This window comes from Cyprinus carpio, chromosome B23, assembly GCF_018340385.1.
Source record: "Cyprinus carpio isolate SPL01 chromosome B23, ASM1834038v1, whole genome shotgun sequence".
Taxonomy (NCBI): domain Eukaryota; kingdom Metazoa; phylum Chordata; class Actinopteri; order Cypriniformes; family Cyprinidae; genus Cyprinus; species Cyprinus carpio.
In genome coordinates, this window is record NC_056619.1 from 7,086,064 (window position 1) to 7,111,292 (window position 25,229).

Below are 25,229 nucleotides of genomic sequence, written 5' to 3' on the forward strand. Positions count from 1 at the left end.
CCTGTCTCTGGCCTAAAACAGCAGGCCTCCCACGTAAATGACCAAAACGAACATATTCTGTGGTGTGTTCAAAGCAGCAGCTCATCACTGGGTGTGCCAGTGGAAACATCTAAAAGCAGCTCAGTCTTCCTGTTATACCGATGTTATTTTCACCACAAGGTTCATGCAGCTCTCTGCCACACATGACCTCTCTGTTCTCATGTGGTCTCCTTTATAAAAACCACCACCAAATTTTGTTAATGCTTGCTTAGTCATATTAAAACTGGACATTAGCTCATGGCCTTAATCTTGCTCATATTTATATTGGGCCTCGGTGCAGAGCTGAAGACTAATGAGGGTCAGGAGCCAGGAAGTCTCCCATTTGTTTAATTCACATTGTTTCAATTCAGCGGCTCATCTCCCTCCATCACAGCTCTGATCTATAGCTCTCTTTATTTGTTTCTTCGCTGGGGAGTTATTAATGAAGACTTGGCTATATCTGTTGCACAGAATTGTGTCTAGTGGCCATAAGAGTTGGATGATGTATCCCTCAATAAAATCACTATAAACTTCTTTTAATTTATATGAACAATAAGCAGAATAATTGCAACATAAAGTGGAGATAAGGTTAGAAAGCATGAAGCTCGTGCTGTCAGAATGCCAGTCTGTCAGTTAAGACCAAATCAAGACACAACCTATAGCAATGCATTATAACAACGGTGTCTCAGAAAGTCTGACGGCAGATACATGGAACGCTGGAACTGACCTCAGTGTTTCTTGTGGGTCACACGCACATTTGAGCGTCGTCTTTTCCTTTTAATGGTGGTTGGCAAACCCACTCAATCCACTTTTGTTTTGGTCTATGTGACTCCGCCCACTGCCAGTTTACCAAATTGGATATTTGGTGTCACTGTTGGTGTCAACCCGACACCCCGGGTTGCCAGTTGGTGGAAAACGCAGCGTATTGCAGCCATGGAAGCCAGCAAACAAACTGGTTCAGAGATCGCAGATTCTACCTGAACTAAAAAGTTTCAGCACACATCTAAAAAGCTCTATGACCAGAGGCATATTATTGTCATTTGTGGTTGTTCCTGTTGCGTGTCCTCAATCCGGCAACCCATGTGAGCGACGAGTCTGGGGAGAAACAACTCTCTGCCATGTTTTAAATTTAGCATTCAGTACCCATGTCAACCGCTAGCTATCAATATTACATACTGCACTTTTAAATGTAACTCTATGCTGTTTTTTCATCTGTTTTGTTGTCTACCAGGCAAGAATCATATGTCAGATCACTTAAAAAGTAACAGCACACCTTCCCTCAGTGATTATCAATCAAAATCATTCTTACCTTACACAATACACACCGAAGTTTAATATTCAGCTTCTTGATCTTTTTACAGCACATTTGCACTTCACATCCACCTGAAAATCAAAGCTGAACAATTGCCTATTATGTTAACACTGTGATTATATCTCTGCTAATAATCCCTCTGACTGACCTACTAATTGCTCATTTTGCTTTACAAATTACTGTGATCTATTTTTGGAGTCTGATCTCTTCATTTCCATGCATAAGCGCCCTTTCATTTGAATAATGCACTTTTTCTCACTTTCTCGTTTCTCATTCTCTCTCTCTTTTTTTTTTTCTTTCAGCTCACAAAGGGACAGAAATACTCTCCCAAAGAAAGGCTTAAGGTACTTCTCATTTCACTTCACCTCCACTGCTTCATGATGGTGCTCCTCTTGATGGGGCAAACGGTTTGATCTGTTGTAATAAATCCATGAACTAACATCGCACACCCTCATGTCCCATCAGCCAGCACATGTCCTCGCAGGCTGAGGAGGACAGCAAAGAGAGACGTCACTCGCACACTATAGTGAGCCTGACTGAGACCAACAGCCCGCCGCAGTTCCCTTCACCCAGACTGACAGGAAAAACACCACTGACGAGCATCAGTAAGTGACTGAACACTTCAGTGTCTCAACTCTGATGACTGAGCATTTCTGGAACATTCTCAAGATGGTTGATGATTATTAATTTCAGTGGGTTTGATCACTGTAAAAAATATGGTTTCTTTTCAAATTTCTTTTTAACCAAAAATATTCTAAAGAACATATATTTTAAAGACAGGATTAAACAACATTTATTAAACAATTTCCATAATTTAAAATATATTAAGCAGAATTAATGGCTATATTTGTATGTTGTTTTTTTTATATTTGCATTTCAAGCATTGTCTTTGTCTGTGTCAGGCAGTATGCTGGGCACCTTTATCTGTTTTATATCATATATAACCTCTGGCTCCCTCTGCTGTCTTTTATGTGCAGTAGCACCCAGTCCCACCTCAGGAACACCAAGAATGACCAGATCCAACAGCATCCCCGCTCACGAAGCCAGTTTTGAGCTGTATCAGGCCTCTCCGCTGGGCAGCACCTTATCACTCGCTGAGCGGCCCAAGAGCATGATCCGATCCGGCTCCTTCAGAGACAGAGATGCTGGCGATGACGGTGAGACTCTGGATTTATATGGCACTAGGGGTTGCACTGACTAGTTGACTTCAATGGTCTGCCATGACGCTTTAAGCTTGACGTCAACTAGTCGCAGGTCCTATAGAGGGTGCAACAGGATAAGAAATCTTTGAAGGACCTCCACATTTACGCTCCTTTTCCAAACAGTTAAAATGACGAATAAATGCATACTCTGAAAGCGCTCAACAAGATATGTGTGATTATATTACTGGATGCTCGAAATTGAATGGGAGAAGCGCGTTTTAAACCGCTTATTGTACAGGTAAGTTAATCGCCGTTCTAATCTAATGCGCTGCTGCGCTGTAACGCACATACATAGGCTACAGACAGTAGCGCGTACATCACTCGCAGATCGCACGCACACAGAATCATTCAGCGCGGAAATGTATAAACACTGTTCTGTGATTTCTCAATAAAATAGCTTAGAAACTGAAAAGTTCAAGCATATATTTCTTAATAACTAGATCACACAGCTTCACTAGTAGAGAGACGCTGCCAGGTAGAATTAATTCACACACGCAATTGCTTTCATTAATGCATTCATATGAATGTAATCTTTACTGTGCTACTTTGTCTATATCTGATTTACAATGAGCAGAAATTTGAGAGAAGTATAATGACCCAAAGACAAAAGAACTGATAAAAATTTGCTGTTATACGAGCAATAGCCACGTGGGCAGCACAAGGTGTTTTTTTACAGCTCCAGACTCGTTTTTTCCATTAATGATGTCATCAGGAACAAGTCGACTTCGACTCGACTTTCATCACATAAAAGTCGACTTTAAAAAAATCTGAAGTTCTTCAACCCCTATATGGTACATATGGTATGAAATATCTGGACTGGTAAAGGTTGCAAGTTCGAATCCCTCAAGGAACAAATATATTACCATTGTTGCCTTAGGCCTTGAATCAAAATAACTCTAATTTTATGCTAAAACATAGCTATGTAAACTATATGTGATTCAACAAATGATAAACCAACACAGGATAGTTACAATAAATAATCAGATTTTGCTGAAATGTAGAATTTTTAGCAACTGAATTGCTTTTAAGCTCACACTTGTGTGTTTTTCTCTCTGTGTGTCTCTTTCCACCTGCAGTTCATGGCTCAGTGCTCTCACTGGTGTCTAATGCCTCCTCCAGCTACTCCTCAGTAAGTATCCCAGCAATTTTCTTCCCTCCAGAGCTCCACACACGTGTGTTTCGGCGCTAGACTGTCACGAGTGCAGCCTGCCGCTCGGCTGGAACTGCTGATTTATTGGAGCCTCACAGCAGGAAAACTAGAGTAGCTTTCTCTGCTTTCCTTACTAAAAATGGAGCTGTTACTTGAACTGCTGCACATGACTGGGTGCTGATGTGAGCTATAGCTTGGATGAAGGGCAGACCTGTTTTTGTAGGTCCTCACCACAGTATAAACAAATCAAAAAAAGTCATAGCATTACGATATTTAAAAATAAAATGTGTCAAATATGTATTTCATTCACTGATTCACTCATAAGTAATACTACTTTTATCATGCACAGCTGTTTAACCCACATGGCATATAAATAGTAAAACAATGCTTTATTAAAAATGCATTTAATGTCATTACTATTTAGGGCTGCACAATTAATTAAATTAAAATCGGGTCTATTTTTAAATCAAGTCTAATGTAACTATATATATACACAAATATATACAGTATATATACAGTATATATATTAGTGTGTATAATGTGATATTTTCCCCCACAGAATTTTAGGTAAGCTGAAAGCAAATTCAATTTGGTTCCTTTACAGAGAACAAGTGTAAACAAACTTGTGCTTATTTAGTTTTGACATCTTAGATGAAATATTAAATCTTTATTATGCTGCAGTTCAAAAGCACAATATTTGTCCAAAAAAAAAAAAAAAAAAAAAAATCAACCAAATCGTGCAGCCCTGTTTTAGACCGTTTCATTTGTATTCCTGTTTTTTTTTTTTTCATCACTATAAACTTCCACTTCTTTAGTATCTTACTGTCTATCTGTCGTTCTTTTCTTCCGTGCTTCTCTCAGGCGGAGGAGAGAATACAGGGCGAGGTGAGTGTCTGTCTCTCTCTCTGATTTTCCCTCTCTGTCATTCAGAAATTAATGACAGTCATATTAATAACCTCTTTTTGTCATACATGTTCTCAGAGATCATAACAGCTGAAGACAGCTAATGTTAGGAGCTAATGAACTAACACATTGATTCAAAGCCTTTAACTGCCATTAGCTGTCCAGAAGGCTGTTATGAGATTCCTCTGCTGTGTTTTTGTCAATCTCTGGGCTTTAGGAAATCATTAGCTAAACATTTGCCACATGTTGGTATTTATAATTGCCTCCATGTTCTGTGTTTCATAACAATAATGTGAAGGCATATTCACATCAGACGGGATAAGACAAACACCAAATAATAAAAACAGAATAAAAATGAAATATTCTATAATTAAAAATAAGTCACATTCAATTGGTGAATTAAATTGTAAATTGCAATATATTGCCACATTTTTGTCATTTTATATGAAACTTGGATATCTTTCATTTATGTGAATAAAACTAATAAACAGATTTTCAGCATCCAAACAATTAAGAAAATTACCTTTATTCAGTATGAAAAATTCTATTTAATTGCTGGATTAAAATTGCAATTGCTAAGTTTGTCATTTTATATGAAACTTTTATATCTAGAATTTATATTAATAGAAATATAAAAAAAAAAATCAGCATCCAAACAAATAAGAAAATATAAATCAATATATACATTTATCGAATTGCTGAGTTTAAATTTATTTATAAATAAAGTATGTCATTTAAATAAAGATTTATATCTATACGCTGTATCTATAATTTATCTTTAATTAGTTTAAAAAATAACAATGTGATTACGTGAATATATATGATTAAGTAAAATAAGTAATATGATCTTTTAGACTGCATTATGATCTTTAAGACTTGGCACATTGCAAGTTGTGGTGCTATTGTTTCATATCCTGATGAGAAAAGGCCTTCATTTTTTCGTGATGTGTCTACTTGATCTCTGGATGCAAAACGAAGGTATCTCACCAAGTTACTTAGAAAACTCTCTTAGAGAGATGGACAAAAAGTGGACTTGGTGAAGTTTTGCATTCCAAGCCTGAAGGCTTGAAGTGAGTCTGATTTCACTCGTTGTGTGTGTTGTTCTGGTCTGCTGTGCCTCATAGTATGTGAATATACTCACCATTTGTCTTTCTGTTGTCTTCAGTTGCATGTATAGAGTTTATCAGCCTGTTCCAAACAGAGATAATATAAACAGACACAGTTGCTGTTGGGAGTGCTAAATATCATCTGTCACAGTTTTCCAGCAGCTGCAGTGAGCTTCAGCAGTTCAGTCTGACTGTAACACTGTCAATTAGGGAAAAAAAAAATTATTATGTTTTTATGTCAGAGTAAATAATGTGATCATTAGAGGAATAGTTCACCAAAAATGAAAATTGTCATCATTTACTGCTGCAATGTCTATGAATATCCCATAACGACAATCCTGTATGATTTGCTTTCTTCCCACAAAAGCAGACGATCAGATCTAATTTTTTAATCAGATTATTTATTTATTTATTTGTCTACTGTGTATTGCTTTTTTATTCAGTGGAATCCAATGGCAAGCTCAGAAATGACAATATAAAAGTAGCCCATAAGAACTGTAGAATTTCTTAGAGAACATTGTGAGTCAATTAATGACCATTTCTCATATAAAGCTATCATAGGACTTCAGAGTACTTCAAAAGAATGGAGTACTTTCAAGATATTTTTACTTTGCTGTTTTGTCATTTTTGGAGCTTGACAGTCCTCGGTCATACAGATCTGGAACAACATGAGGAAGAGTAATGATGACAGAATTCTCATATTTGGGTGAACTGTTGCTCTAAATTTGATGCAGATTTATGCATTGAATTATATGTTGGTTAATAATTCTGTGCGGTTCTGCACAGCAAATCCGGAAGTTGAGGAGGGAGCTGGAGTCTTCCCAGGAGAAGGTGGCCAATCTGACCTCACAGCTGTCTGCTAATGTAAGTGTACACTGTCACATATGAACACACATACTATTTTGTATGTACAGTACACTATTCAGTAATTCTATTCAGTCTATTCATGAAAGAATCCTGAAAAAATCAGTTTCCACAAAAATACTTTTTTCAACATTGACAATAATCATGAATGTTTCTTAAGCAGCAAATCAGCATATTATATTGATTTCTGAAGGATCGTGTGACACTGAAGACTGGAGTAATGCTGAAAATTCAGCTTTGGATCACAGAAATAAATTACATTTTACATCATATTCAAATATAAACCAGTTATTTTGAATTGTAATAATATTTCACAATATCAGTTTTACTTTTATCAAATAAATGCAGACTTAGTGAGCATAAGAGACTTCTTTTTGAAACTTAAAATAATCTTTTGAACGGTAGTGTGAATTTTTTTTTTTACATTCATTCTTTATTTAATATTACTTTAATTATATGATGATCATATGTAATGCAATTCAGTGGATTTTATTATTTTATTTTATTAAATTTTTTTATTTATAGGCCAACCTGGTGGCAGCATTTGAGCAGAGTCTGGCCCTCATGACCTCTCGACTCCAGTCTCTCTCTGTCAGCGCTGTGCAGAAGGTATGATATTCATTTCATCTTTAATTTCCCATTACTTGACATTTCTTTGTCATTTTTCTTTTCAAATATTCTAGTACTTTCTGAGTAAAAATAAATTCAAAGTGAATTCTTTACCATTTCTTTCAGTGTAGTAACATGTTTTAAAAATAAAAAAAGCTAACTTTTTTTTTCCCGGGTGGCTGGGGGGGTGGGGGGGGGGGTATTTCTAATTTCTTTATCTTACTGGACCATGTGTTTGGAACATATTACCCCTTAACTGTCCTTTTTACCGCCCATATTTAGATCAATAAATGTAACCTCACAGAGTCACAGAGAGCCAAAGAGCAAATCTGGGTCAAATTATGACTGAATGGATGTTGGGGGTTGTTGGCTTTAATTTACTGTCAAGGGGTCACTGTGTTTATCTGTGCAATACTTTAGCCTTTGGCTAAATTAACGCACATGCAAAAGGGTTTAGAAGTGCAATGCTGACTTTCATGCCACATTGCCCTCTGTGAAAGAGGCAGCCGGTCTAGAGAGCTTACGCTGCAAGCCAGCGACACGGATTCATGCATTCCTTTCAGTGGCTGTGACCCTACAGATCATTTCAGTGATTCAGAGAAAGCACATGATGTTGATGTACCAGTGATGCACAGCTGGAGGAGCTTTTGTAGACGTCCCTCCCTGTGGCTTTGTCTGCCGTAAATGTCATTGGTCAAGTGCAGGCAGTAAATCAGAAGTTAACCTACATTTGTTTGGACAACCGTCAGTAGCAGCGCTTTGGGGAATGCTATTTCAATGTTTATGCTTTAAATGGATGAGCACAGACTAAATACATCTGTGTTTTTTCTCTATAGGACAGTGAATTACTGGACCTTAGAGAAACAATCGAGAGCCTAAAAACCAAGAACATGGAGGCGCAAGCTGTCATCCAAGTCGCACTCAATAACCCAGATGTGGCCCCCAAAGGTGAAGACAGCAAACATGCACCTCAAATTGAGTTTTAGCTCAATATACAAAGAATGTTAGCAAACAAACGTTCTTTATTTCTTCTCTCAGAGTTGCGACTCAGGAGGCAGAACTCATCCGAGAGCATCTCTAGTCTGAACAGCATTACCAGTCACTCCAGTGTTGGCAGCTTGAAAGACGACGCCAAGAAGAAAAAGAAAAAGAGCTGGGTAAGAGGAAAAAAGAGCCTAAGATGGAATTATAGTGACTGTTATTATCTGCTATAGTGCATAACCACAATTTTCACATATTCTTCTTCTTTTGTAAATCTCTAAGGTCTATGAGGTAAGTTTATGTCTCTCTGAGGGAATGTTCCTCATCTGTTGTTTCTAACCGCTCTATAAAGATTATCATCGGTGCAGCTCCTCTGACAGTCACTGCCGCTTATACTTTCATATGTGTAAAATACTTTATGTTATAAATGTTAAGAGGTGAATTCAATAAGCGGATAGCACAAGTGGTTGACCGATAAATCGCAAATGCAGATATTTGTCATTTTTAACTACTGGTATCAGCCATTATGTTTTTTTTCTATTTGGTCAATGAGTGTTGACAGCAGGACTTTTATTTTGACAGCACTGAAATCCAAGCGAGTGCAGAGACAGAAGTTGTCTTTCTCCATCTTTATTGGCTTAGTGTCGTTGTTCTCTCTAATATTTGTAAATTAAACATGTAAAATCCGCAAATTTTCAGTACTATATCCAGTTTTCCGCTACATCAAATTCATGTTATATTTATATTATATTCATTGTGTAGCCTACTGTATGTGAAATGAGAAAATATGATTCCTAGTTCACACAGACTTAACAGATTACTGAATGTAGTTATTCACAGTGTTTACTTTTTTCATTTCTTTATCTGTGAAAAATACTATTTAATAACATTAAAGGGTTAGTTCACCCAAAACTGAAATTTGTTCAAAAATGAACAAAAAATTATGTCATTAATGACTCACCCTCATGTCGTTCCAAACCCGTAAGACCTCCATTCATCTTCGGAACACAAATTAAGATATTTTGATATTTAATATTTATAAGTCATTGTTTGTTTTTTCTTTGCGAACAAAAAGTTATCTCGTAATTTTCATAAAATTGCAGTTGTCACATGGATTATTTTACTTACTACGTTTCTGGACCTTGATCGTGGTAATTACCTTGATGTCTATGGAGGGTCAGAGAGCTCTCGGATTTCATTAAAAATATCTTAATTTGTGTTCAGAAGATGAACAGAGGTCTTACGGGTTTGGAACGACATGAGGGTGAATAATTAATGCCAGAATTTTCATTTATGGGTGAACTAACCCTTTAAGATGCTATTTAAAATCTAAATTTGTTCATTTTACAGATTTATCTATTTTTTTCAAATGATTTATCTCTAATTTTAATAAATATATTGTACAACAAATATACATTTCTTTGCAAAAGCGATGGTAACATTTTTTTTTTAAATAATAAAAGTTATAAAAATTTATATAAAAGTTATATATAAAAAAAGTTATATCAATTTTAGAGGACTAACAGGCTAGGCGCCGGTGCCCTCATAAGATTCCATCATAGAATTTAGACATAGAAGGGTAATATCGCGAGTGGGCGGGGCGCCGTGAGCGCTGAGTGTGCAGCAGTAACGTTAGTGAGTTGTCGGTGAATCTCAAAAAGGATGGATAAAGCAAAAAAGCTATCGGGGGCTAAAAATAGAAAAAGAAAGAGGGAAAAGGAGATGACATGTCAGGGGATGCAACAGCAGCTAAATAAGTGGATGGTGAAAGGCAAAAGGTAGGATTTTTTGCTGCATACCCCCCTAACACTGGATAGTTGCACCCCTGGCCATGCATATTGGTCAACCTCTAGTTAGCACCAGCTGCTAAGAACTGACAAAATGGGGACCCACATGATTTTGCAGTTGTGCCATAACCTAAATTGCATTGATTACTTCAGCGCATCAGGTATATCAGCAACTTATAAAGTGGTGCAAGTGACCAGCTCTATCATTCTTAGTGAATTCCCTCTAAAATGCTATTTTACTAATACTGTAAACATGTGGTAACACTGTGAATGTGTCATATGGCTATGATGGAAGAAGAAGAAAAGCAGTTATTAACTCTGTCACACATACAAGAATGAAGCTGCAGCTGAACACTCATACTAACTCTGGCATGTATAGTAGAGACACATCACTTTGCATGTTGAAATAATTTGTTACATCTCTTTGGTATTTTACCTGTGTTTTATTTTTTGTGGTTCAAGTCTATAAGCTCATTTATAGGAATGATTGCATCAGATATAACTATCCACACCAACACCTGAGTGTTTCAAGTGCACTTGTAGAAAAATATCTGTCCTTTTCTCTTGTGCTGTGAAGTGTTTTTCCTTTTGTGCTTGAAGTATCTTCATAAAAAGTGCTTGAATTCAGCACTTGATAAACTAGGGAGGTTTGCGGAATGTAAAATTAACCTCAAATGTTACATCACTATACAATATGATTAAGAAGCTGATAACATTTTCACATAAATAAATATAAATGAATGAATGCTTTTATTCAGCAATTCAGCATTAAATTGATCAAAAGTGTCAGTAAAGACATTAATTTTACAAAAGATTTTTTATTACAGAAATGCATTTTTTTTTTCTATTAATCAAAGAATGGTAATTATGTGTTATTATATTGATATAATGTTTTAATTTTTATAAGATATTGTTTTTGTGCTTTTGTTCGGAATTTTGGTGTGAGTTATGAAGGATTATGTGACACTGAAGACTGGAGTAACGATGCTGAAAATTCAGCTTTGATCACAGGAATAAATTACATTTTAAAATATATTCACATACAGCATTTATTTTAAATTGTAATAATATTCCACAAATTACTTTTTACTGTATTTTTGATCAAATAAGGCTTCTTTCAAATTTGAATTTTTAAACAATAGTGAAAGTTAATCAACTTTAAATGAGTGAAAAAATCAGAATAAACAAACATTTATTCTTATATTTGTGAATTACTTCCGTGTGTTTTAAGTTCTCTGCCTTTCTCTCGATTTCTCTGTAGTTACGAAGTTCTTTTGGCAAGGCATTCAGCATTAAGAAGGGCGCTAAAGGTGGCTCCATGTACTCTGATATTGAAGAGATTGCCACTCCAGACTCTTCTGCACCCAACTCACCAAAACTGGGTCATGAAGATGGAGAGAATCCGCCCACTTCCCTCACGTCCAGCCAATCAGCCACTTCCTCTGTGTGAGTAAAGTCCTCATGTGCCAATCACAATATCAGGCAAAAATTTGGGCAATTTCACTTTTGAAATGCAGAAGCAATAGGACTGTTACACCCCTTAGACTGCTTTTAAGTGTTAGCACTTTTTAAACAGTAATGACATTGCATTCTAACAGGATCCATGAAAGCAACGAGGAAAACGAGAGCGATGAGAAGATGGTGTCAGAGCTGCGGTCTGAGCTGTGGGAGAAAGAGATGAAACTGACAGACATTCGGCTAGAAGCGCTGAACTCGGCACACCAGCTGGAGCAGCTACAAGAGACCATGAACAACATGCAGGTCAGTGACTGCTTTAGTAATGTTTTGGTGTTAGCTTTGCTCTGCGAATTTTCATGGGCAAGTAACCTCTGTGTGAGCATACATCACTACACTATTGACAGTAGACGATGGATATATCTTGCCTGTGAAATTTCACAAATATGTGAAACCTTGCATATCTTCACTGCAGTTCATGACTTTGCATGTCAAACATTACATTAAAAACAAAACTTCAATCAAAATCTCTCATTGTAGAGTATGGTGGAGAGTCTGAAGGCAGAGAACGATCAGCTGAAAACAGGAAGTGCTCCATCATCCCTTGTCCTTCCTTGCAGCCCACCTTCTACTTCCACCTCCCAGCCATCTGGTCTGGCCAGCCTCCTGAACTCCAACCAAACCAAACCACCAATGAGCCTCACCAAGTCCTTCAGCCTCAGCCTCAGTGAGTGCTCCAACACTGGTGAGTTCCTCTAGTCATGCCACATCATACTTAAACATAAAAACTTGTTAGCTCCAAGCATTGCATCCCAGTACTGATCTAGAAATGTCACTGGTGGATTAAGTCAAATATTTTTTTTCTGTCAAGCAGACATTGCTCCTATGGAGTTACTGAGCCTGTCATCTCAGAGGAATGAGGTCTTTACGCGTGTGGTGGTCCGTATAGCTGACCAGCAAGTGTCCAGAGAGGTGAATACATGAAAACATATTGCAAATGGCTTTACATACATGAACATTAGATCATATGCACTAAATAAGCCAACTGGTGTACAATCAGCAGGTGAGGCAGCAGGATTTCTACATTGGCTCTGTGAGGATTCATGGGAAAACTGAATGGTCTATGTTAGACACGGACATCTCCACAGCGTTCAGGGTGAGATCTCATTCTGTGGTGTAAAGACCGCTAAAAATGTTTAAATATATGTAAAAAAAAAAAAAAAAAAAAAAAAAAAGGAAGGTCATAGTTTTAAAACCATAATGTAGTATGCAAAAGATGTATGAAAAAAATCTAATAACGTTTTAGTATGCAAATAATACTGTGATTGCTGATGATATTTAATAGCAGACATATTATCAAAAGTCTGTAGGTGATTTTGATAATGATTCATGGAATAAATGTAATTGTTTATTTAATTGCTATTTTTTAATTGACATTTAATTATTGAATTGCTATTTTCAATTGATATTTAAAATATATATGTGTGTGTGAAGGTGTTTACTATGTAATAGATAGATAGATTTAAATGAATGTATTTGTTATAATACTTAATGAATCTAATGTGTTCTTTGTATTCGTACATCAGGACTATATTTCGCAGGTGGATCCCAGTGCGAGTATGGGACTGTCTGTCGACTCTATCCACAGTTACAGTATTAATCAGAGCAGGAGGGTGCTTGGAGACGAAGCCCCAGAAAGTTCACCCTGTGACTGTTTAAAAAAGGGTCCTGGACTCGTCACTGTCGCCCTCAAAGGTGAAAAACTTACACTTTCAACTTGTCCTACACGGGCACAACATGAGGTGTCCTCACTAAGAGTGAAATTCTGTTTGAATTGGCATCAGAACAGATGCTGTGCTTCATTTGCCTTATAATGTTAGAATCTCTGACTTCCTATATGAAAAACGTGCAGTTCTCCATAGCACTTGTCACTGACCTCTGGTTCAACTAATCTCGTTCCATTCCAGGTTTTAAGGAGAAGTGTGTGGACAGTCTGGTTTTTGAGACGCTCGTCCCCAAGCCCATGATGCAACACTACATAAGTCTGCTTCTGAAGCACCGGCGGCTGGTCCTGTCGGGCCCCAGTGGGACGGGGAAGACCTATCTCACCACCCGACTGGCTGAGTACCTGCTGGAGAGGAGCGGCCGTGAGCCCGGCCCTGGCCTTATCACCACCTTCAACATGCACCAACAGACCTGCAAGGTGAAGCCTAGAAATCACACTTCCCAGGAAACACTGACTGGTTTGGTGTGACCAGCAGTTGTAATGCCTCACTTTGGTCTTCTCTCCCTCAGGACCTCCAGCTGTACCTGTCTAATCTGGCCAATCAGATTGACCGAGATTGTGGCACTGAGGACATTCCACTGGTCATTATCTTGGACGATATCAGTGACGCGTCTTCCATCACTGACCTGGTCAATAGTGCACTGACCTGCAAATATCACAAATGGTGAGGAAGCTCCTATGTTAAGGAGGCAATATTGTATTGTATGTTGTATCTCTTAAAAAAATGTCACAATCATATTTTAATTAAGCAATTTTACGATTAAGATTTTATTTTTAATTTAATTTTATTTTTATTTTTTTGTGGCAATTAAGACAATTTCTGCCCAAAGTCTCATTACTGTAATGTGAAACAGTACATAATACAAATCATATTAAAATCAAAACCTGCATACATTAGAGGCAGTATAACAAATGCTAACATAACTTTATAAATACTTACTAAAAATAATAAAGAAAAGAAAATGTGGTGGAAAATATTTTTAATTGTCATTTTCTTAATTTTCTTTAATTGTCATTGTCATTAATTCTTAAATGATAAAAAAAAATTAAAAAATAATAATAATAATAATAATTATATTTTTGCAAAATATAGAAAAATGACCTGGAAGAATTTCTTGACAAACTTTGTGAGATTCACTCTTTGACAGGGTTTTTTTTTTTTTTCAAAATCACGTTTTCTTGGGAAGTATTTTTCTTTGATATTATATTTTATACCTTGGTTATTTGTTTCAGTCCTTACGTCATTGGAACCACCAATCAATGTGTTAAGATGTCATCCAATCATGGCCTGCATCTCAGCTTCAGGTAAGTTCCTTATTTCTTTAGCACTGTTTCATTCAAGTTTGTAGATTGTAGCAAGACAACATAAAATCTGAAAAAAAAAAGAAAAAAAAAAAGTGAAATCCCATATCAATATGCTAACTATTTGTAATTTTCTGTTTGTCTGAAGATGGTCACCTTCTCCAACAACGTGGAGCCTGCAAATGGTTTCCTAGTGCGTTACTTGCACAGGAAGTTGATCGAGGCGGAGGATGAAAGCACAGTTCACAGCACTGAGGTGCTGAGGGTTCTGGACTGGGTGCCTAAACTCTGGTACCATCTCCATACCTTCCTGGAGAAACACAGCACCTCTGACTTCCTCATAGGTACAGCTTTACATGTTCTGAATGTCTGTTTTACATGGTGCTCTTCAGAAAAAAAAAAAAGCACATTTAACCATTTATATTAGCAAATGAATCAGAACAACCTTTCAAAGGTTAGGTTATAACCTATAGCAACTTAAGTTTTGGCTCCTGTCTTTGCAGGTCCCTGCTTCTTCTTGTCTTGCCCAGTATCATTAGCAGAGTTTCGCTCCTGGTTTATCGACCTCTGGAACCAGTCCATTATTCCTTATCTCCAGGAGGGAGCTAAGGATGGTGTGAAGGTAAGCTGCTCATAGGCATCTGTTTACAGAAGCAGAGATTTCTAACCCTGCTCATGGATGGCCACCATAGAGCAGAGTTCAGCTCCAACACTAACTAAACACTTCAAGCTCTTCTGGATCACTAGAAACTGTAGGTGTTTAGGAGCTAGATTATGCAGTAAGATGGTTGAAACTTGAAATTGAATGTTGAATCAGCACCATGGCCATCAGTGAGTTTGAGAACTCTGATTGGATGTTCACTTTAACGAAAAAGTTAATGCACAAGAACTAAAGCAAACGAGATGAAAGCTAGGAAGTCAGTCAAAATGGCTGTATTGTACTGTAATGTTACAGTATTTTACCTGAGCATTCCAATATGTGAATATTTTTATAACAACGTGAACTGCTTAAAATGATGAAAGTTATCAACAAAACTGATATTCAAAATGATAAGCAAGCTCTGCTTTGTTTACATTTCGTATGTCTGTGTATATCTTTGTTTCGGTTTCTCCTTTTGAATGATGAATAGGTGCTGATATAGACAGTTAACTCCTTACATGCAGGTGTAGTCTATGCTGTGTGTTGAAGCATAGCATTTTGGTCCAGACACCGCTGATGCGAATTGACAAAAAGTTTACTTTAATTGGCATTAGTTCTTTGAAGTCCGCTTGGTATGTCGTGGCTTTTACACCTAGGCCAAAATGAGGCAACTCACTAGGTTTTAGAGCAGAGTTCATCTGTTACTAAAAGAGTTGCTTTTTATTGGATCATATGATACATATTGTATCTTCTCTAAGTGCAGTGGAGCCTTGAACCTCAATCTCTGCATGGGTATATTTCAGGTCCATGGTCAGAAATCAGCATGGGAGGATCCAGTGGAGTGGGTGAGGGATACGCTGCCCTGGCCTTCAGCTCAACAGGACCAGGCCAAACTCTTTCACCTCCCTCCGCCAACCACTGGCCCCAATTCTGCTCCAACACAGCAGCCCAGTGATGACAGGGACACGTCCAACAAGGACACATCTCTGTCCACAATGGAGTCCGATCCACTGGTGAGTATTTTGTACAACTACACCAGAACCTTTGTGAACAAATCTGCATGTGTTGTGATAAGCTGTCCTTCTTCTATGGTCGCTGTGATTTTGCCAAGTAAGACATGTTCCTGGATCAACATCTTTTGTTGATCCTGGATTAACATTACTGTCCAAAAATACAGACTTAACCCAATCCCTACCCCTAAACCTAACCTTACCCATAATTTATTCCTAATATCAGAGGAAAATGATAGCTGATTAACAAGGGTGTAGAAGCACCTAACCCTGATTGTAAACCTAAAATGGCCATTTCCTGAAAAGTAATTTCTTAATCCTGATTGGTTGATTGGAATGTTGTTCCAGGATAAACAAGGATGTTGATCCAGGAACATGTTGTACTTGGTTAAATCACGCTCACCTTGTTCTGTCCCTCATTCAGATGGCGATGCTGCTGAAACTCCAGGAGTCCGCCAACTACATCGAATCGCCTGAACGGGACATTTCTGGCAACCCCACTTTCTAGGCTGAGCTAAAAGACTCGAGAGCTTACTAATGGCTAGTGCTGTTACAAAACACTGTTCTGTACAGCTGATTTGCACCTCTTGTCTCCTTCGAAAGGCTTGTGAGAGTCAAGAAGAGAAACTCTCGAGAACATCCATGTCAAGGCAGACAAAACTCTTAAGTCTGAAAGAAAAACAAAAGAACTGATCCTGCCAGATCTGAGCGAGAATCTTTTTTGCACTGTTGTCTTAACCGGTCCTTCCTTTGCTTATTTAACCTGCAAGTGGCATGGCAATACTTGCAACTGGGGATTGTGAAGATTGGACGATTGTGAAGATGAAATGTTCTTGTCTACCATACTGGGAACAAAATGTGCTCCACAGTTGTTTGATATTACTTTTGCTTTGAGTAATATCTGACCATATGGACCAAACATCTATTTATTCTTGTTTGCAAAAGTACCGACACTCCATCATCAAGATCAAGTCACCTGAACCCTGTACACAAAGGTGCGGTTACATTTAGACCAACTCGCATGGATGCAAAATGTAATGTATAAGATGGTGCTTAGAATTCAGCCTTAAATGATGTCCCTCCATATATCATAAAGTCAGTTCCATAGCAATCAGAATATTAATCTATATTACCTCACAGTTTGCATAGTGATGCAGTTTCAAGGTGCAGTACATACCCATAACCAGGTTGCATTCATTCCTATCAAACACGCAGACATCAGACAGATGTCTACTGTAGATCTCTGAGAGGATGCACTTTGATTCGTAGCTTTCAATCAAGAGCACTGACTGGCTGTTCAAGATTCGTAGGTTGTTCGTTCCAAAGGAGAGTTGCAGCAACAAAACCACCAGAAGTTGTGAGAGTTTGAGGCGACATGAGTGAGGGAGACTGTTGGCGATGGATGAAGTTCAATTATATGCAAATGTCTACCAATAGGAGAACAGATAATGAAGCTTATGTGATCTGCCGCTTGATATTGTTGAAAAAAGTTGCTGGATTAAGGTGGCACTTGGAGATGCTGTAAAGCTGGGAATGACTGCAGTGATGTTCATGTGATCCACCGCCTGATACAGTTGGAGGGCGACCTCAGGCGAATAAATTGCTGTCAGTTATAACAAAGGTGCTGTTACCGGTGCATAGGAACAGTATGCAACATCTTACTTTCAGTAAACGTTTATGTGCGTCCAGTGCTTTTGACCTTGAGGTACAGATATACTTCATTTTCCATGTTTTGCTCCATCTCACACACCATTGAGCATTCAAGCCCTTCAAAATAAACTTGAGCATTGTGACCGTGAACATGTTCTAGTGGGCCTTCAAGCACTCAAATCTCTTGCGCAATTGCTGTTGTCCATGCACAAGTCCATGGCATGCAGACACAAAAAAACGGGCTACACGCAGATGTTGTGCACAGACAAGAATTGCTTAACATGGACTGTGTGAGCCAGAGTGGAACATGGGCAAGGGAAGTATACTTTTAGCTTTAGATCCAGTACCAAAGGTGCTCATAGGTCATCAAGATAATCAAAGGCTTTGTTCTCACTGACACCCCAAACCCAATTCACCTGGCTTTGTTCTGATGTAGCAACTAATGTAGGCTCTGTTCCCACCTGGTATTAACATGTTTCAAATGCATCTCTTTTGATCTCTTGTTTTTGGGTTTTGTTGAGAAACTCCCCTTTTATTTTGGGATACTCAACATCTCTTTTGCAAGTAAGTTTTAATTACTTATTTTGGTGCACTTTCTCTCAACACGTCCCAGAACAATCAAGTGTTAGTTGAGCAGGTGGCAAGAAGGTGATGCTTCACTTCATTTCGGAGCACATCCAGGACAAATAAGGATTCATATTATTAATGGAGCCTGTCCTCCAACAACAAACGACCATATAGGTCGTTTGTGCAAGCACCTTATTACAACCTATATTTACATTTTAAAGTTAAGCGGCCTCTAGCGGGCGTAAAAATAATGACAGTCGCGTTGCGTCTGTCGTCATGAAATGACATATAACGTCATTACCAATCAAAACGCACGTTTATTTAAATGCAATGTATGGACTTTTTACAACGATCTCACATTAATTCGTACATATTTTACTAGGTGGCTTATTCGTTCGAATGACCACACCTAACCCCACCCCCTAAACCTAACCCTCACAGAAATCATGCTAAATTATGATTTATTGAGCATATACATTTTACGTGCACGTCCGTTCTCTGGGTTCGAACCCATGATAGCATGATTGCATATCAAGGTATAACGCAATAATCTACCAACTGAGCTACACGAAATGCAAATCAAAGTGCAAATAAAAGAGTACAAAACATTAATATGAAAACGACCTTTTGCCGATAGGGGCGCAATTGTAGTATACGCTCTGATGGGTCGTATTTCAGGGATTTGGACAAACGACCTATACGAGCGTATTAGTTGGAGGACAGGCTGTATTAATGTGATGTGGTCACATGCATTTTTGACAACCTCGTATGTGGTTTCAGTGATCCAATTACAGTTTTAGACCATGTTTACACCTGCATTTAGTGCCTAACACTTGTGATTGGATCACCAGAAATGCATATTAACACAAGGTGGAAACAGGGCTGTAAATATGCTGGATATTGGCTCCACTGCCTGAACAAATGAAGCCAATTTGAGCTCCTGCAAAATAAGATTGATTTTGGAAACAAATCAGGATTGTTTGCAGTGTGAACAAAGCCAAAATGGTTTAAACAATTTGTTATGTCTAGAGGAGGTTTAGCAATTTATGTTTGGCCTTTGTTATGTCTAGAGTTTCAAAGCTAAATCACATCAGTGTTAGCTCATGGTTTTACACACACTTATGTCCTTTGGTCTTCTGTAACAATGTAGCCAGTTTTGGAAATACGTAATTGTTTTTCATTGTTATTATTTCTGGTCATTTTAAGTCACAGGATGACCCCATATCAGGGTCTTTTACAAACTCTAAAATCATTCCAGTGACAATTGTAATGATGACAGAATATCTTGCAATTCAACACACCCTAAAAATATCAATGGTGGATTGTAACTCATTAATATGTTTGCTATTGGCTGATTACAGGTGCTCCAGAATTGTATGTGCATGAAAGCTTTAACTGAGGAAAATTTTAGCTAAAAAAGGCACCTTATCATGAGACGCCAAAGGATGTGTTGGCAACCAGTCTACAAGAGCAAAGTGATCTTTTTCATAAATTACCAAATTGAAACTGAATTTCTTTTGTACATGTACTAACCGGTTAGTACTAGCGCTATAGCAATGTCAGATGAAACGTAATCTGAGAATGTAAATTGGATCAAAACTTCAGTTTGCCAACACACCTAGTGCTCTTGATGATGCTTGCTGACTCTTGTGCTCATGTTTACGTGTCCTGTTACTGTCAGACGTAGCTCTCCAAATTAATAACCAGAGGAGCATTTTTTAAAGGTCTTTTTTTCTCCGTTTTTTTTTGTTTGTTTGTTTTTTTTTGTTGTTTTTTTAATACTAAAAGATCTGATTCTGACATTTGTAAATAGATTTTCAAAACAAAAAAAAGGCAAAAAAAAAGCAAACAAAAAGATCTATGGTAGAACAAACAGAGCAAGGATAAAATATAACAACTACTGTATAAACTGAATGTGTCTGGTTAGATATACATTACAGCAAGGATCGCAGTCATCTCTCACTTATCGCCTTTCCTGTAGAGGCAAGTTACAAAGTAACTGCCACAAAGTAACTAGATCATGTTGCCTATGTACGTTATTCACTATAGAAGTGTCCTCTATATTCTCTTCCGGATCGTACAAGGTATTGAATGGCTTTTACGATTGAGTTGGCCATAACAACCCATAAAAAAAACAGTAAAAAAATAAGTGGCAGTGGTGCTTCAAATCACACAAGTACCTCAAAATCTGTCTTAACAGCTCATCGTATGATCATAAACTTCCCTTAATTGCTTAAGGATAGTTTGGGGCTTTGGGGAAGATTCCCTGGTGTTTGTCATGAAAATGTGCCTAATATAAGCCAACTCGTTGGACATTGCAATACCTAAACTATTATGTTTTGCAAGGGATTGTTTGCTGAGTAGGATAAGAATGCGAGCGAACGTGTTATCCTTTTTTATACTAGCTTATAAAATAACTTTGAGATTTGAGCTCGCCGGTAGTCTCGTTTCCAGATGTCCTGGAAATTTGAGGCAGCTTTAGCTAGCACAAACTAAAGCCATTTCCCACCGTCTCTTCTCATCTCACAGATATATTTGCCATCATATTATAGTGCGCTTTATCATATCTGCTGTCTTGCATATGAACTGATAAAGTTTGGACAACCTAAAATGGAGTGTCTATCTAAGTTTTGATTAATTTATTCATTATTTTTATTGTTTTACGACTAACAACGCTGAATGTTCAAACAGGCACAATAATAATTCTTATAAATAAACTTTTTTTTTTTTTTTTTTTCACTTGTTTTAGATGAAACCGGTTCAATATTGTTTAATCAAAACAGATTGATTTGTCACTATGCAGCGTTGGAATAACATTGTAGAGCCGAGTTGTTAGTACCAATGACAGAAAACAATGGTATATGTGATAAGCTAATGTGCAGGTTTGAAAATGTTTTAATGTTTAATGTTTTAATGGAAAAACACATTGGACCTACCTGTCCCACTGGGATTTTAAACAAATACTATGTTTTTCTTTCTCTTCTTCTTTCTCCTTTTTTTCCTTGCTTTCTTTAAGAAATCTTTCTATTTTGTATAGAACATTGCAACTGTAAACATTGTAAATAGTAAACTCATCTGCGACCACAATCACAGTAAAATATGAAAAGATCCGGCCCTATGATGAGACACCTTTTGTTATTGTTTTTATTTTTTGCAAACTGTCTGCTGGAAAGGGGTTGTAAAGGCATGTGCTGATCTGAGAGAATTTCTTCCATCAAATATTCACTCACGTTTCCAATAAACTTGTGCCATCCCTACACTGGATTTGTGCATTTATTAAAGTTAAAAAAATGCTATTTGGGAATTATTACTGGGATTTTTTTTTTTTAGGTTTGTTTTCCTCTACTGCCTGAATTTTGGAACTGCAGTATGGACCGCACATTGCATTTGCAATTTTAGATTAAAGGGGGCGCCAAAAAAAAAAAAAAGACATTAAGAATTACAGTTTTTCTCGATTGCTAACACACTATTACTGATACATTTGGTCCAGTTTTCCAAACCATTCATACAGTTCTCGAAACAAAGACATATTTCTCAAAACTTTTAACACATTTCACCTGTTTGCACACACGCTCCAATTTGCTCAATGTTTTCTGCAAAACTCTACACAAAAACAACATCATTTTTCACAGGTTTAAGCATGTTCACACTCAGAAAACACAAACACACAATATAATTAATCAAACATCAAAAAATGAACTCAAACTGCACACATTTATCCATGTGTGAACATTCAGTAGCAAAACTAATGACACAGCAGTCAAAATGAATCCTGCTAATGGGAATCAAAGAGGAATAGGAAGGGGAAATAAAAATGAAGAGGATGAGGTCAAAGGTAATTTGTTCCTGATGAAATACAAAGCACACTTTGACCATATTCTTCTGCATGGACTGACCATGAGGGAAGTTGGCCTACAGGCTCATCTACAAAGTTTCAATACAGTTTTTGCCCGTTGCTTGAACACTATAGACACATGCTTAACCAAAGTAACATAACTTGAAGTTGTTGTTACTATACCTTAAACAAAGTGTAACCATATCTTAAGCACTGCTTTGCACTTTAGTTGCAATTCTGCAACACACTTGCTCCTAGACACTACACACTATTTCATACATAAGACACTTAGTTCAAAAATTAAATCTCAAGGTACCATTGGGAAAACACATCTATTCAAAATACAACTCACATTGGTTAATTGAAAAGACGTTGACACACACCTGAAAACACTTACTTACAAAACTGAACACCAATCAGCCAGCTACAAAAAGGTCTCAGTTAAGCCATTTTGAGAACTTTGCAAGCATGGAGGCAGGGAGAGCTAGAGGCAGAGGAAGAGGAAGAGGAAGAGGAAGACTCAAGACAGACAGACAGACAGAGAGAGAGAGAGAGAGAGAGAGAGAGAGGAGGACGTGGTCGAAGAGGCCACGCAAGGACCATTATTTCTGATGACATAAGAGCAACTTTGGTGGACAATGTCATAAACCATGGCCTGACTATGAGGGAAGCTGGGCAGAGAGTCCATCCTAATCTAAGTCATTTCACAGTTTCATCCATAATAACGATATTCCGACTGGAAAACAGGTATGTCTTCAACTCTCTACTCTACTCAGACTGTATCTAGAGTATTTACAGTACTGTACCATATCACGTTACTGTATTACATGTATTGTATTCCAGGGTGGCTAATACTCCTTTTCCAACAAAAGTGGTAGTTTTGTGAAACATACCGTGATAACGTGTTGAGATGTTTCAGTACTGTGTATGGTAAATACAGTAAAGTTCAGTATACACAGTACTGTAAAAAAGAAGCAAACAAGAACAATTTGTGGTTGCATTTTTCTACAGAATGACTAGAAGACCTACTGGGGGTGGACGCCAAGGCCTGTTCACCCAACAGCAGGAACTTGCCATAGTGAACCTAGTCAGAGCAAACAATGCAATCCGTCTCCACCAGCTACAGCAACAAATACTTGCAGATAGGCAAGTATTCAACAACACAAATCGAGTAAGCATTACAACTATCAGACGCATCTTGGTAAAGCACAACATGACCATGAAGCAATTGTACAGGGTCCCATTTGAGAGGAACAGTGTCAGGGTCAAAGAACTTCGACATGAATAGGTACAGGTAAGCGTTTCAGTCCTTTACATTTACAATAAAGAATGGGTGCAGTCCAGTAACAGATGAATATGTACCACTGGATTAGTTCCACATAGATACATTCAGAAATCTACACAGGTACCTTTGTGGTGGCGTGGGTTGGTTCTGTATATGTAGTAGTGTAAGTGTGTACTTTGAGTAAAGCCATCCACAATATGTATTTTTTTGTTACAGAGAATCTTGGACATGGATGGAGCTGCCCAGCCACATGAATGTATTTACATTGAAGAGGCTGGATTCAACCTTAGCAAAAACAGATGACGGGGACGTAGTATAATTGGCCAAAGGGCAATTTTGCATGTCCCGGGGCAGCACGGGGGAAATATCACATTGTGTGCTGCCATAAGTCTTTGAGGCCTACTGCACCATCATGCCAAACTGGGTCCCTATAATGCGCAACACATCACATTTCATGATGCAGTTGGACCAGATGGACCAGAGCAGCCCAGGTTTGTTGTTGTCTGGGATAATGTTAGTTTCCATCGGGCTGCTCTGGTCCAGAACTGGTTCAACAACCATGATCACTTTGAAGTTCTGTACTTGCCCCCTTACTCGCCATTTCTAAATCCTATAGAGGAATTTTTTTCCGCTTGGAGATGGCGCGTATATGACCGCCAACCACATGCCCGTATGCCTTTGCCCGTATGAACTGAGGTGAGGTTTATCCGGGGATGGATTCGACACACAAGGGGATATTTTCCCCAATGCTTAGTGAGAGAAGACATTGCTTGTGATGTTGATGAGATCCTGTGGCCAGACCCCAACAGACGGCAGGATCCAGAAGCCCACTTGCGCACAATTGTGTTTTTCTGTGTTTACAGTAGTGTATAGTTTGTTTTATTTTTGATTTAACTGAATTTACTGTACTGTAAAACATACTAATGTGATTTTGAAATCAGTATTTCATTTTTTTTGGTTGTTGTGAAAACATGCCCTCTGTGGAACTGAAAAACAAACAAAAACTGAAAACAAAAGACTGGAGTTTTTTATATAAAGTAGACTAGTGTGTTGCTGCTGATGTGAAAGTGTATTCATATGATGCAAGTGGGTATCATTTTGTCATCAGAGTGACATTTTGACAAAGGATTGTTAGGTTTTGATAGCAGAGTTTCAGTTCGACATAGATGTGAATGGTTTATTTCCCAGTGTTGTGTCTTATTTGCTTGTGTAGAGTTTTGACACAATGAGCCAAATTTAACAAAACGTGTGTAAGCAATAGGCAAAAACTGTAACACAGCAAAAGTTATAAAATATTAAAAGTTCCTTTTTTATCAAAATGATTTAGTGAGTGATGTATTACAAAACCATCAGCCACTTTTGTGCAAGTTTATATGCTTTCCGACCAGTAGAGGGGGCCATGTCTTACTATAAATGAAGGAAAAATAAACAATGACTAATTAGCTCACAATGTTTCTCTGAGACTGAATTGAAACAGCTGTTTAGTCCTCAGCTTTAAATACCCTGTTTGTTGTTGTTGTTGTTGTTTTTCTCTTTTATTCCGTTATGTAATTAACTGTGTGGCACTTAGGCTCAATGGGAAAACATACTTCTACAGTTTGGCAAACCTCTAAAAACATACATACACATACATTTCACTGCAGTTTTCAGCTAAACTGAACACTAGAATCTCTCACTTATCTCTCAAGTTAACTGCCACAAAGTAACTAGATCAAGTTGCCTATGTATGTTATTATTCATTATAAAAGTGTCCTTTGAACCTAAAAT

The 25,229-nt window shown here is 37.7% G+C and overlaps 1 protein-coding gene across 5 annotated transcripts in view; it reads left to right on the plus strand.

Annotated features, from left to right (window-relative positions):
• LOC109057838 (neuron navigator 1-like) overlaps window positions 1–18,829 on the plus strand; it is a 106,683-nt gene extending 87,854 nt beyond the window's left edge. The window contains exons 10-32 of one of the 5 annotated variants that reach the window (XM_042750748.1): window positions 1,633–1,674; window positions 1,796–1,935; window positions 2,308–2,487; window positions 3,609–3,661; window positions 4,544–4,567; window positions 6,478–6,555; window positions 7,081–7,164; window positions 8,001–8,112; window positions 8,203–8,321; window positions 8,428–8,436; window positions 11,194–11,378; window positions 11,531–11,693; window positions 11,928–12,132; window positions 12,262–12,359; window positions 12,448–12,543; window positions 12,974–13,142; window positions 13,355–13,590; window positions 13,683–13,837; window positions 14,407–14,478; window positions 14,623–14,819; window positions 14,979–15,097; window positions 15,919–16,128; window positions 16,550–18,829. In XM_042750748.1, coding sequence (XP_042606682.1) covers window positions 1,633–1,674; window positions 1,796–1,935; window positions 2,308–2,487; window positions 3,609–3,661; window positions 4,544–4,567; window positions 6,478–6,555; window positions 7,081–7,164; window positions 8,001–8,112; window positions 8,203–8,321; window positions 8,428–8,436; window positions 11,194–11,378; window positions 11,531–11,693; window positions 11,928–12,132; window positions 12,262–12,359; window positions 12,448–12,543; window positions 12,974–13,142; window positions 13,355–13,590; window positions 13,683–13,837; window positions 14,407–14,478; window positions 14,623–14,819; window positions 14,979–15,097; window positions 15,919–16,128; window positions 16,550–16,633 — 2,830 coding nt within the window. In that variant the 3' untranslated portion in view covers window positions 16,634–18,829. The remainder of the gene's footprint in view (window positions 1–1,632; window positions 1,675–1,795; window positions 1,936–2,307; window positions 2,488–3,608; window positions 3,662–4,543; window positions 4,568–6,477; window positions 6,556–7,080; window positions 7,165–8,000; window positions 8,113–8,202; window positions 8,322–8,427; window positions 8,437–11,193; window positions 11,379–11,530; window positions 11,694–11,927; window positions 12,133–12,261; window positions 12,360–12,447; window positions 12,544–12,973; window positions 13,143–13,354; window positions 13,591–13,682; window positions 13,838–14,406; window positions 14,479–14,622; window positions 14,820–14,978; window positions 15,098–15,918; window positions 16,129–16,549) is intronic. The other 4 variants (XM_042750749.1, XM_042750750.1, XM_042750751.1 and 1 more) reach the window with 4 other exon arrangements.
• The last annotated feature ends 6,400 nt before the right edge of the window (window positions 18,830–25,229 follow it).